Source organism: Cygnus olor, chromosome 2 (genome assembly GCF_009769625.2).
Source record: "Cygnus olor isolate bCygOlo1 chromosome 2, bCygOlo1.pri.v2, whole genome shotgun sequence".
Taxonomy (NCBI): Eukaryota; Metazoa; Chordata; class Aves; order Anseriformes; family Anatidae; genus Cygnus; species Cygnus olor.
Window position 1 is genome coordinate 46,856,034 of NC_049170.1, and position 13,987 is coordinate 46,870,020.

At 35.9% G+C, this 13,987-nt stretch overlaps 1 protein-coding gene across 5 annotated transcripts in view; it reads right to left on the minus strand.

The window, feature by feature from the left end:
* LARS2 (leucyl-tRNA synthetase 2, mitochondrial) overlaps window positions 1–13,987 on the minus strand; it is a 93,155-nt gene that overhangs the window by 60,213 nt on the left and 18,955 nt on the right. For all 5 annotated transcript variants that reach the window (XR_005817138.1, XM_040548428.1, XM_040548426.1 and 2 more), the window contains exons 5-6: window positions 11,464–11,524; window positions 3,599–3,688 (exon numbers count right to left, since the gene is read on the minus strand). Coding sequence is in view for 4 of the 5 variants with exons in the window: in XM_040548428.1 (XP_040404362.1) it covers window positions 3,599–3,688; window positions 11,464–11,524 (151 nt within the window). In the remaining variant the exon portion in view is untranslated. The remainder of the gene's footprint in view (window positions 1–3,598; window positions 3,689–11,463; window positions 11,525–13,987) is intronic.

The window sequence follows — 13,987 nt, forward strand, 5'->3', positions numbered from 1 at the left end:
AGGGCTAACTGAAATACCAGACACAACATGGTGGGGAGGGAGAAAAAGCACAACCTACCCCCACGCAGTATTGAAAAATTTAGTTGACCATTTATCAGAAAGGATGTAAGACCACAAAAGAATCCTAAAAGCAGTGCAACAGTCATTCCAGAAGTGGCATCCATGATAGACACTAACTTGAAAAAATGAACAGAAACAAGCAATGAAGAAGAACAATGCATCATATTTATTGAGTGTTATTTAGTATTTGAGCTAAATCAAAGTTAAATCAGCTTGAACAACAAACATCAGCTCCAGCTCCACAGCACTGAAATACATTAAATGTTATTGGAAAATTTTAAATACATTCTTTGGGTATTAGGAGAACTTACTATCTCATTTTAAGAATAATCACTGTCCTCATATTACTCACTTTACATTTCATCTATCATTGATAACCTTCTGATATGTCCCAGTTTCCAAACAACTGATATTGCTTAATTTTAAGTATGCTATGAATTCTTGGAAACAGTAAATATCACAGTCATTTTACAAACCTTATGGTGAGGACAGAAAAAAAGACAGATGCATGGATCCCCTTCCTTTGAAATACTGTTGTTGTTTTTGTTATCAGTGTACGTTATTTTTGTGTGTGCATGCACAATCTGATTACCTACATCGATTAACACAAAATTTATTATGATGAAATGGATTGAAGTCATTTCCTGATTAAAAACAAAATTATTTTCAAATGAAGCTTTTGTGAATTCATTATGTCATTGGCATTTGAATTTTATACAGTTTGGCTACCTACCATCTGTTTCCTACCAATAATACCACACTGGTTTCTGTAACAGCCTTCCGAACACTCACTGGAAAATTAAAAGTGATCAGTACATTCCACTATTACAGACCTGATTTCTACACTTTCAGAACACACACCTTTTTCAGTAATGATGCAAGACATTATGAAGTTGGCTTTAAAGTAATGATCTTTTCATTTATAAAGTTCTGAAAAACATAATCACACTATGACAAAGTTAAAATAACATCTAAAGAACTATAAATCATGTAATATTAAGAAGTAATAAAATGTCAGTTTCATGAGGCAGTATTAACATATGCTTGTATTAAATTGGCTATGAATCAAATTTGAGAAAAAATACTGTTTCTGTTTTGATGATACTGGGACAAATTTATGATGAAAATTTTGGAAAGTAATTGAACTGATTTATACAAGTATAATTATTTAGCATAACATATCCTCACGATTCATAGCAGGAAAATTTATCTAGATAGATAATGCAAAGCATAAAACAAATACACATGTAAGGAATCCATAGATGAAAAGTCTTGTCTGTGAATTTTTAGAATTGCATTTTGTTCCTTCAGTCTCTTGCAGCCTTCTAACTAATATCCAGAACCCGGATATTAAACTAAATCCTTAGATCCTACTTGTACTTTACAGAGGCAACTTCTTGAAAATGACAGCCTCTGAAACTATAGCCTCAGAAAGCAACTAAATTTCACCTATACAGACAGCACAGTGTAAAAGTGTATATCCCACACCAGTTATTTAGACCAGCTCCCTACACCAACGATGGCCACATGCTTTTAAGGGAAGATGAATCTCATCTAACCTCAGACGTCTGTAGTGTAAATATCTATCTCCAGGTTTGGTTTCTACAGCCTGCAGATATCTAATCAAAATAATCATTAGAGTCTAGACAGCGATTCATCTCAAATGAAATGAGACACCCACATCTGGCCAGATCAATAATCTCTAGAGTCTATTGACAGATCTTTATTGCAGGAAGAACAGAGATAATTTTGCAATGGTGAATAAAGACATGCTGTCTGCCAAAGCTGCAGCATCCAGACAGACATGGTTAACTCCCACCAAGTCCCACTCCCAGACATACTGAACCCGTGTCTCCCTACTGGGGTAATTTCTCATCAGAAACACATACTCCCGGAACAGCGTTAACTACACTAATGGTCTATATGAATCATTTTTATCTCCACAGTAAGGCTATGCATTATCTCCTTGTACCCAAAATGAAATTGTAATACAGGAGACTTCAAGCAGTGTAAAAGTACCGCTTAATGTACGTTGCAGGCATGCGGAAGACACAGGATAAACGTATGCTTTAAGTATATGTGACAGCTTGAAGAGACCCAGGGTTTTGGGGTATATCACTGCCATCTGTTTCCTGTCAAAAACCAACTGGTTTATATTCACTAGAGATTACATTCCCTACAGGTTTACAGATGCTGATTTAAGTTCTTAAACTGATTGCTGACTTTTAAGAGATACCACATCCAATCACTGGTACCCAAACACCTCTAAGATCCCACAAAAATGGGAGTCTGCATGCAGAATTTGTTTTCTATACCTACTAAAGAAGCTGCAAGCCTTGTGCTTTTCAGACTCACCTCAAATTATTCAAAGAAAAAAAGTTACAGATAAAAATAAGTTTGTTATGGAAAAGTTAGGGGTTAAATTTTTGATCACAAAAAGGGAAAATAATTACAGAACAACAACAACAACAAAACAAAACAAACAAACAAACAACACCACAGAACCAAAAGATCATGTTAGGAAATATTCAATCTTTTTGCTGGCTGTCACTTAGGATCTCTGAATATATCTTGCCTATGGAAACAGGAAAAGTAGCTCAATAGCACCCTGCCTTTCCAAATGCTACCTTTCACCATCAACCTCTTTTCTCTGGGTTCAGAGAATAATTAGGTTACATCCATAATTACATCCTATGGGGTTTTCTGGTTTTCTACAGAGTACAATTGAAACTTCAAAGCACATTTAGGAAATCTTTGTTTCCCTTTTCAGTTAGGAACATTTACTGAATTGCAGCTTTGTTTAGGTGCAGCTGTTCAGGTACTTAGGAACTGAGTTGCCATGGGTATGTAGAGAGTTTTTTTGGAATGCTAATTTAACACCTTTGCTTCACCTCCTGCTTAAGAAGTTAACCAAACCCTTCCCTTTTCATATTGCTTCATAAGTTTTTTACAAAATATTATAAAGTCAAGAGTTTCTTAATATACTGCTAACTGAAAAAGAGCTGTGACAGTCTTACAGCATCTAATATTTCTGTAATATTTTACAGATCACAAACAGGGTCCAGGAACTGGATAGTTAGGCACATAATCTCCAATTATCCAATCCAATTCTATAAGTTCTGAGACAGCATCACAGTAATATAATACAGTCAAATAATCTCGCTGCTGAAGAGACTCTTCGTGATCACATTACCTTTTACATGTTCACAAGAGGGAAGTTAAGTCCTAGAAAATTCTACGCTAAAGCCATGAAATAAACTAATAGTAGCTATGTTCTGATCCTGCACTTCAATGTAAGTCACCGACAACAAACATTTCCAGTTTGCCATGCTGTAATACCCATTCATATCAGTTATATATAAAATTCAGTTATATATAGAATTAATTATATCTTGCAGTAATTTAAAACCAAGCAGAGCATCATAAATATCTAGCCACTTAATGAATGTAAATGGATTATCCAGAAATGGGCTACTTAAGCCGTAAGTGACTTGAGTTATTGCAGTGCAAGGTATTATAGGTTAAAGTTTGTACCTACCTCTTTTTGATACACTATCCCAGCTTCAAAAAGCTTAAGAAAGAGATACTGTGTCCATTTGTAGTACTCTGGTAGACAAGTGGTTATTTCCTGTAGAAATGAAATAAAATAAAAATACCTGAAGCTATTCTTAGTATCTTCTTACACCATTTTAACATAAGCAATTAACTCAGAAGTGTGTAATATATGCCACAGAGAAAGCAGGTGTTTTGTGGTAATTTCATAATGAGTGATATTCACCTGTACACAAAAACAGAGACCATGGGCTTTGTGCAGGTTGGACGTTGCAAAGCAAAGTTTTCCTGTTAACGTGGAATAAAAGAACCCTGTAATATCAGTGCTGATAGATCAGAGTGCAAGATGAATGGGAATGACCACAGCCGCCTGACCAGGGAAACTGCAAGACTAGAAAAAAAAAGAACTATTGAAGAAGTCATCTTAGGCATGGTGCCTTTTCCTTTGTTGCTCAGGAACCGACATTGAGGACCGCTCAGAGCCTGCTCAGAGCTGGCTGCAGGCTGGAGGGGTCGGCAGCTGAACCTGGGCATGTGGAGGACAGGAGAACGGTGCTGGGGAACTGCGGGTGCTGACAGCTAGCGAGCGTGGGACACACCGGGGGGAGTAGGACTCTGAACTTCAAGATGAAAGAGTGGCTAGGGTATCTCGCAAGGAGGGGGCAAATAAATGACCGTTTTAAAAAGCAAGCCAGCTCAAGGTAGCAAAGTGCTCCAGGCTGAAGTTAGGAGAAAAGGGCCAGAAAGTAAAGAAGGAAGTCACAAGTGTGAGGGATTGTTAAGAGGGAAATAAAGACAGATAAAAGTAAAAGACAAACTAAAAAAAAAAAAAAGAGGAATGGGAGTGGAGGCAACAGCATGTGAAAATATCATAGATGGCATTTTTTTAAAACTTGCCAACATGTAAAAAGTTTTTAGTGAACTCTAAAAACTAAAAAAAAACCACTAACTTATCAGCTGCTTATAAAGTTTCATGTTTTAAAATATTTGTTCTCAAACAAACAAACTGCATTTCAAATAAACATGGCTATGTAAAGATGACTAAAGTACGATGTGATTACTGACTCTCAATTTTCTCCACACAACTGCAGTGTTTTACATGCGCAATGGATACACATACGCTTTCGCCCACATATTTGAAAGTTTGGCCAAAGTGAAAACAACTGTTTAATTCAGTACTTAAGTTCTAATTACCTCATAAATATGTAACAATAAACAAATCACATTTTCCCTGTCAACAGCTTTCCTTTTTAACTTGTACTTGTTTAAAGAAGAAATATTTCTATAAACTGACTCACTTGTGCTTACTGAAGTCGAAGCTGACTCCCACACTGAACCTTAAACCACCAAGAATATATCTTGCTTTCAGAGTTACAGGGTTGTCAGTAAGCCTTTGATAACTATTCGTAAACTGAATACATTTATCAAGTACCTTAAATAGCTCCAAATTTTGCAATGTCTTTCACCCCGGCTTTCCTATCATCTAAGCTTCCCACCGCAGTTCCTGCAGCACACATCACTTGAGCCGCAGAGGATATTGCTGATGTCACCTGAAGGACCCTAGTATAAAAATTTTACGCTTTTTCTACAGCTTTATATTCCAGAGCTGAAACATTGCTTTGAACAATTAATGTGACCTTTGAATAGCTATGCCTCAAAAGTGAGTACAAGAGGCTTTCAAGACCAGAGACATTTAACGGCAAGTTTGCAGCACAGCATGTGAAGACTTAGCCATGAAAAGCAGTTGCTTGATTAAAGCCTGTTCTCTGTACTGAAGAAAAAAAAAGAAAGAAAAAGAAATGCACTAAGAAATCTGCTTTCTTATATATATATATACACACATATACACACACACACGTATACATGCATAAACATGTATACTGCCTCCACAACAACGACATCAGTTCTACCAGCGTGATGCCACTACAGGCAATGGAGTTGCATCACTGTAATATCAGAGACACAAAAGCACAGAGACCATCCCTTTTAGTACAGCATAAGGTTACGTGAGCAACAGATAAACAGAGAACCAAAGTGAGAAGTCAAATAAAAACAGTGAAATGGAGTGAGATTTGCCCTTTTGGTCCTGACTGGCAGATGTATGTTAACTGAAACAAAAAGAGAGGGCATTTCTCAATCTAAACAGGCATGCTCAGGGTGTGGTACCAATTCCTGGGAACACAACCTCATGTACACACTCTCACAAGTTGTAAATTGATGTGCTTTTTAGAAAGAAATGCAGCAGAAATATATCACCGAAGAAAATTTGCAGTCTGGTCACTGAACTACAAGAAGATCTTTCAAGCTCATCATTTATTTAACTTTATAACCGTGAAGGTTTGATGGAACAGATGATGGTTAAGAAAGAGAAATGACATCACTACCAAGCAAAATGAGCAAGAATTTATGTGATTGCTGATGACGACAAGCTAGCAACCTGTTGACAATCTAGAAATATGTTTTTTTCTCCACCTGTAGTTATCACATTAAGATGTACAGTGAAAAATATTTTTCCACGTATTCCAGTTACTAATTTTGATTAAATAAATTATGTCTGGTAAAAAGCTTCCAGTTGGTTGCCATCACGTTTAAATTAAGGTGACTGTTAAAGTTTCTATTTATGCTTCATGAGCTTGAGAAACATTTGCAATGCATTAACAGAGCTGACTTAATTCAGAAATACATAAGAAGGGTTTCATAAAAAGGGTTTGCAAAATAGCATGACAGGATCCTTCCACCCTTCTAAAAACCTAACTTTCTGCTTCTCATTTGTGATCTGAGCACTACCATAGCAGCACACATACATAATCCCGTATCATAAAGCAGTTCGGTGAATATATGTATAAACGGGATATTAGCACGTCCTCAAAATATGTACTAAAACACAGAACCCTTCTTACAAATATGAAATATGCTGCCCTGCTGTCAACTGCATGCACTGTTCAGTGATGAGTGACAGATTTAGTGGAAATCCATCACCACAGCACTTGAAAAGGTACTATGAAACAGGAGTGATGGTATCTCCCCCTTTTCTCCCTCCATTTGCTTTTGTTCATATCAGTTTCCTAGCAAAAAAAAAATGTACCTGTTACTGTCACCACAATGGATCTCTACCACTGTTTACTGTTACTTCTCCTTACTTCTACATGGACACCCACAATTAAGACAAACCACCTTTAAAAGTGGTCTGCTTTTAAAAACAGCAGATATTGCCAAGGCATAGAGAGAAAGTTCTTTACCTTCACACCAAAAACTACCTTGCTTAATTCTTTTACCTCAGCACAGCAATCTGTCCCTAACAAACAGCATGACGAAGGGTTAGTGTTACACGCTGGTACCAACAGGCACATACAAAAGCTTTTTTTTTTTTTTTTCCAATTAAACTCTCATATACAGATTAAATACCTGTCTTACAATTTAGATTTGACAGTAGTGAAACTTGGCAAGCAACTGGTTTGTGTTAAGGTTAAAAGAGCAATCATGAAAAATCTGATACAAATCTTTGCCTACCTAAAAAACAGGAAAAACAACAGCAAAGAATCCTGGATAAACAAAAATAGTTCTGGAGGGGAGATTTTGGTCATTAGTAAAACTTTTCAAATGCCTTGTTTTATAATGCATTATTTGTTCTGAACGTGCTAAGTTCTTACAACTTAGCTAAAACTGTTTGTTCTCTAAAGAAAATGGTTGCATCTTCAAGCAACTTCCACTGCTATTATTTTTTTAATATAAACAATATTTACAGGTGGTATAAAAGTGTTTATTTGCTGTAAGATCCACCAGGTGCTATGAATAACACCTAACTAGACAGAAGTAATTTCCTAGTTCATTACTAATCATTTTATTTCTAGCTGTCTTATGCTATACTGAAGGCAGCCATGTTATACTTCATAGTTATTAAAAAGGCAGTAAGGAGAAAAAGTCTGAACAGATTTTTTCAAGATCTTTCTCAGAAGATTAAACAGTCATTAAACTATTATTCATCTATTTTGTTATTAAAGGGCATATATCACCTAACATGGAAGCATAATTATTTGATTTTCGGAGGTTTAGAGCTAGCCTGAACTAGATTTCTAAATTCATTTGAATATTTGTATTTTGAAGGGCTTTGGTTTCATGCATTGTTAGCTGCAAACATCAAGCTGTGCTTACGTTTTAGAGCACAAATATCTTTCCTGCAAAAAAGTAGCCTTATATCAATGGTTTCGTTTTTTATTCAATTATCGGTAGGGTGACTGATTATCAGTGACAGGTGGATAAGAAGAAAATTTAATATGTAATGCTCTATCTACTGTTACAGTTTTATGCATGCCCAGGTACTGCACAAGAATGACAACTTCAAAACGAAACAGAAAAATGTCTGAACAAAGAGCATCTACCAAAGATTTCATCTTTTCAATGTTCAGTTAAGAAGGGGAACATTAATCTTATTCAAAAATGTCATTTGGAGTGCATGAATTCAGAAGACTGAAAATTGTTGACAGTATAAGCTACCTTTTAGAAGGAAGTTAGTTCGATAATACAGTGGTAAACTGGTGAATTAGTGGGAAGATGCATTCAGTCTGATGGCACTCCGGAGCAAAAGGAAGGGGAAGTTATCCATCCCTTATTGCTGACGATGAGAATCTGCAAAAATTATACATAATAATTCTCCTAAAAAAGAAGTTTAGAAGAAGTGACAGGCAGTTTGCTGTGCTGCCTGGGATGGTATTCTGGGGAAAGCTGATCACCAGGAAATCCCAAATTACTGCTAACTTAAAAACAAAACAAAAATATTTTTTTTATTGTACAGGTGTTTTTAATGTGTCTCAAAGACATTTTTTCCATCCTCAGACTGAACCTTTTTAACCCTACATCTGCAGTTTCAGCATAGAAATCCTCTCTCTCTTATTTAGCATTTTTTTCAAATATCTCCTCAGAATCACAATGTTTTCAAACATTTACTATTTGACACACTGAAAATATCTGCACGTTTCAGGAAAAAAAAAGATCACTATTAGTATTCAAGCCTACTCGAAACAAAGTACTTACAGAGCTTTTTTATGCATTTAATTACATTTTCAGTTTGCTTACATATTCTGTTTAGCAGAATAATTTTCAAGTATCTTTGTAACCTGGCTTTCTGAAATAATCTCATTAGCTTTTAACAATGCCGTGTTTGTTGTGCTTTACTGGTTAAGTAATTTCACCTACTGCTACGGCATACAAATCAAAATGAAAACGTATTTTTAAGACAGAGAACAATGAAAAATGGATTCATAAAAAGAAACTTCTATTATCCATGTGCACTGGGACTTGTTCATAATAATTTTACCAAACAACAAAATTAAAACTAGTTTTCACGTTCCTGAACAGGACCTTCGTGAACACCAACACAACTTTATAAGCAGTCAGCTTCCTCAGCACAGCTCCATGCACTAAGTATTCAAAAAATGCACTTTTCATTATTCCCCCCGCCCTTTTTTTTTTCTCTATTAACATTCATAAAATGGTTAAAACTTACTTAGGTTTTCCCCACATTATCTAGGGTGGGCATAGAGGATTCTTTGGCAGTTAATATAAAAGGCTAGCACTTTGCAAAGGCAATTCACCCCACACTACAACAGAGACCAAAGGAGAATGGGTTCCCTCCAGCACGTATTTGCTAGGTACAATGCTTTAACCACACTGAAACAACACCAATGTGATTAAATTAAAAACAGACTCCTGTTTTCTACAACTCTCTGTTAATTATACTAACCCATATAAAAGGTGTTTTCCTATCATTTTTCATAGGAGTCACTAACACTATTTGGTTTGTTTGCAATGTCACATTATTTTGTAAGCCACTGATCTAGTGCCATACAAGTATAGAATAACAATAAAAAAAATCCTTACCTCAAAGAGTTTGCTTTTAAGATAAGTACCTGCACAGCACAGGGCATTGCTGTGCACAGATGCCTGAGTTAGCCTAGAAGCAATACAGCTGAGACAGTAAGATGCTCTGCTCAGCCCAAATAGCCTTGCAGAGAAGCAGGCTTTAACAGCCTGGCAGATGCACTGCTGTAACTTAGCCGTTCAGTTTCCAAAGGTATTTCTTTCATCTAGCTCAAATATCTGTGTATTTAATTTAATAATGTTTTACAGATATATTTCAGTAACATACATTTTTTGCATTGATTAAACATATCTCTATTTTTAATGGTTACTGTTTGGGTCTGTTTACTCTTTACTACTGCAGTTAATAAGGTAGGCTTTCTAGGTAAAATAGAACTTAACTAATAAGTTAAGGAGTAAAAACTCCAGAATTCATTGTGTTTCAAGGAACACATTTCAGCTGTTTTAAAAACTCACCTTTCAAAAGCACAGACTGTGTGCCTTTGGAGCTTTCTAAATTATTTTAATTACACAACTGTTCAAATGAACTTAGTTGTACAGTATCAAAGCCCTTTCCAAATATATTCAGATACTTCTGAAAATTCTTTAACTAAAATACAGTTTACTAGAAAAGTGAAGGTAAGCCTTAAAGAACAGGCACAAGGATGACCAATTTCTTTTCCCTGCATATTTATATCTTCTGTCATGCTTTTCAGTACTGCCAGTTCTCCATCTCTCTTCTTCAGAATATACAGGTTAACCAAAAGTCCACATACACAGGTAAATTTTCTCAATTTTCTTGAGAGGCACTCTAGAACATTCAGTTCTTGTGTGTTCCATAATACTGACTGCACACACAATTTCCCTGTTTTGTGCTACTGCTGTACTACACACACAGAAAACCTGTGAAATACAAACATTTTAAATATAAGAAAATAATTGTCAAGAATGTGTGCAGTGAATCTTCCACAGCAAACTTTTTATTTTCATAGCAACTTTTCAACTATCAAGAAAACTAAAATCTAAAGAAGGAATTTACTGAAAATCTTGCCACATATAAGAAGTGACAAAGTATGTTTTTTAGATGCAAGGCACACAAATATACAACTTCACCTTCAAGATTAACAAAAACAGATGGCAGGCCTTAGACTGAAAATTAATCCTTTTCCTTTTCAGACCTACAATACTGCTATAAAAATCCAAGATTAGCATCTCCATCAGTCTATTCAGAATCATATTAAAGTGATAAGTAACGATTATTGCTAAGAATATAAAGTTAGGGACTGAGGTTGATTTACCGGTTAATGCAATAACTCCACAATTGCTTCAGAAATTAATTTCTTTCATTTTTATCTTGAAAATGAGATTAGCTTATGTCTGACTGTGTTGGTAAGGTTTTTAAGGTGAACATCTGATTCTCAAGCATTAGTATGTCAAACCAAATTTCTCATTTCCAAAGTGGTCAGAAGAACAACTATTAAAATACAGGCTTGTCCTTCAAATTTAGAGTAACATAACTAAACCAACATTTTAATCTCTAGTTTTAAACCCTTGACTATATTATAAAAACATATACACTAAAAAAACACTCCTCAATATATATATATATCTTAACACAAAAGTATGCTTACGCTGTTTCATAAATACCTGTTTAGACTATCCCCTAAATTCTAACACAGAAAATTGCTAGTTTGAAAGCACTGAAAAAGCAGAGAGAAAATTCCAAGTGCAAAACTGAAATTATTTTTAAGAAAATAAAAAGATTCTCACAAACTTTGAGATTATCAATAAGTGAGAAGTGAAAGAAGCTTGATAAGAAGCTTCAGAGAAGCTCAATTTACCACTTTTTAAAAGTATAATTTTACAGTTTAACAACCTAAACTGGTCACTTTGAAAGACTTCTATGTTGTCAGATATAAAATGGGAAAATTGTGTTTTTCAATATTCCATCAGACAATAAAACAAGACAGCATCCTTTAAAAAAGAAAATCTTACCCTTTCCCATGTAAAAGACAGACCTAGTGCATCAAACTGTTTCCTCATGTGTTGAATATTACTGGGGAAAAAAAAGGAATATTCACTTAAAAATCTGTATCACGCAACTGCTTTTAACATCAGGCATCTATAAAATTCTGAGAAATCAAAAGCATTAGTTAACCTCTAAACACTATTATATCATTCAGAGTCAAACACAATGAACTGTCAGAATACTCAAATAGTAATTTTAAAAATCCCTAGTGTATTCTGTTTCAATTTCAATGTCTGTGTATACAAGTAGACTGCACATGTTTAGATGCAGCTTTCAGATGTACCCAGTGATTCCTCTCTATAAAACATGCATTCTTTCCGGTATTTCTAAGAGTGCAGAGCTCCAGTTAAACCAGAAAAGGCTTGCCAGCATAATATCAATACAGGTTAACAAGGAAATCCTCTTACAGAACTAGAGCTTCCACTAGGAGAAACCACACCTTCAGTAGTACTGCTTACATTAAATTCCCATTCAAAATGGTACCACTTAAAATAAAATAAAATAAAAATTTTATGGTATTTTCACAGTGCTTCTGCCACTGCGTTGATTTTTGCTAACAAGGGTTCTGTATGTCTCATTTAAGCAACTCCACCTCTGTTGTTTTTCTTAACTTTGAGAATACAGGGAGTAATAGTCAATTCGAGCTCATTTTCAAATCACCTCTTCAGAACTTTATGATGATCTGAAATTTGATCATTCACTCTTGAACCATGTAAGCTGAAATGCTTATGGTGTGCCCGTTTTTATAGGGGTGGCTGGCTCTGCTGTATGGACGACTAAAAGATGTCACTCGATCCAGCTCCACATACGCTTCAGTCATCCCTGCTTCACAAACATTCAAGACAGGGACAGTGGAGAAAACTGCAGACAGCAATTACTTTAGTGGTCAGAATTTAATCTGCCAGTATGATGAATCAACTAACTTCCTTAGCATAATCAAAAAAAAAAAAAAGATTGGATATATTAATAATTTCCTTGTTAGGATGTTGTTATAATCAGTCCGAATAATGATGTGCTTACTTGTCTCAGTTTGTTGTTATAATATTGTTTTTTAACTCTTGTAACTAGACAATCACTCCTTTCAGTACTAAGGAAATTTTAAAGGCAAAATGTTCTTCTGGTACAAAATATCTACATGTAACTACAAACTGAACTGCTCTAAATGTATGGAACAATACGCAACCATTTACAAGAAAACAGAAACATTTAACCGTACAAAAAGTAGCAGAAGAACATCCGCACACGCTGTGCTCTGCCACAGACTTTTCGACAGGACCCTGACATACAGCCTAGATGAGGCAGGCTGAGCTGATACGGCACTTTACCATTGCACAGTCTCTGCCCCCCATGTTCACTACTTTTCTGTTCAGCCAATTCAACTCACTCAGCTGGCAGAATGGCTTTCTTCTGAGTTAGCATGCTGAGCACGTTCAACAAGATGTCATGAGTGTCAAAGCTAGTACAATAGGTGAGGAGGGACCACATCGCAGTGAAAAGTGGAAAACACTGACCATTTTGTAGTCAGCAAGTACATACAGCAGCTTATTTGACTCAAAACCACGAACTTTACTTCTTTGTGCCTCATTTGTCATGTATATATGGATCATGGTAATGGATCACGGTTATCTGGTAAAGGTTCTGTCAAGACAATAGTTAAAAATGAGGCATTTGGATATAACAGATACGTAGATTTTACGGCTTGGCTGCAGAAGATTTATTGAAGGAAGACATCAGTTTACTGACCATACTCTTTAAACAGAAAATAATCTCCTGTAACAAAAGCAGCATATTTATCCAAGGAAAGAAACTGCTAGCACATTTTTATGCCGAGATTCCAGGCAATGTTATCACATACCCACAAGTTTTTAAACTCTTCTTAACTGCCCTCACATATGTAATAACTGATGGCCCACAAGATGCTGTGCAGCCTTGGGTGTCTCAAAAACAAAAGGTCTTTGGAGAGCTTTATTGTTTTTTTTTGTTTGTTTTGTTTTGTTTTTCTTTAATGGTAACTGGATCTCATGCATATACTCATCCAAAATCAAGCAAGAAGGAAGTGAGAAAAAAAACACCAAACAAACCATAAATAACACAGACTATGTACACAGTGCATTCTCGCTAAGTGAAATCAGTCGCCATCATATTTTACCAGGAAAAGTACCAAGTGATATTAACGTGGTACCAGAAACATGGAAAAACTTACAAGAAACAGCATCAGCACAAAAGGAAATCAGTAACGATCAGTCCTAGTTACAACTGGGTTAATTTTCTTCCCAGTAGCTGGTATGGAGCTGGGTTCTGGATTTCGGATGACAGTGATGCCGATACCACACCGATCTTTCAGTTGTTGCAGAGCACTGCTTACACAGAGTCAAGGACGTTCCAGCTGCCCGTACCGCCCTGCCAGCCAGGAGGCTGCGGGTGCACCAGGAGCTGGGAGGGGACGCAGCCAGGACAGCTGGCCCAAACTGGCCAGAGCCATGTCCCATA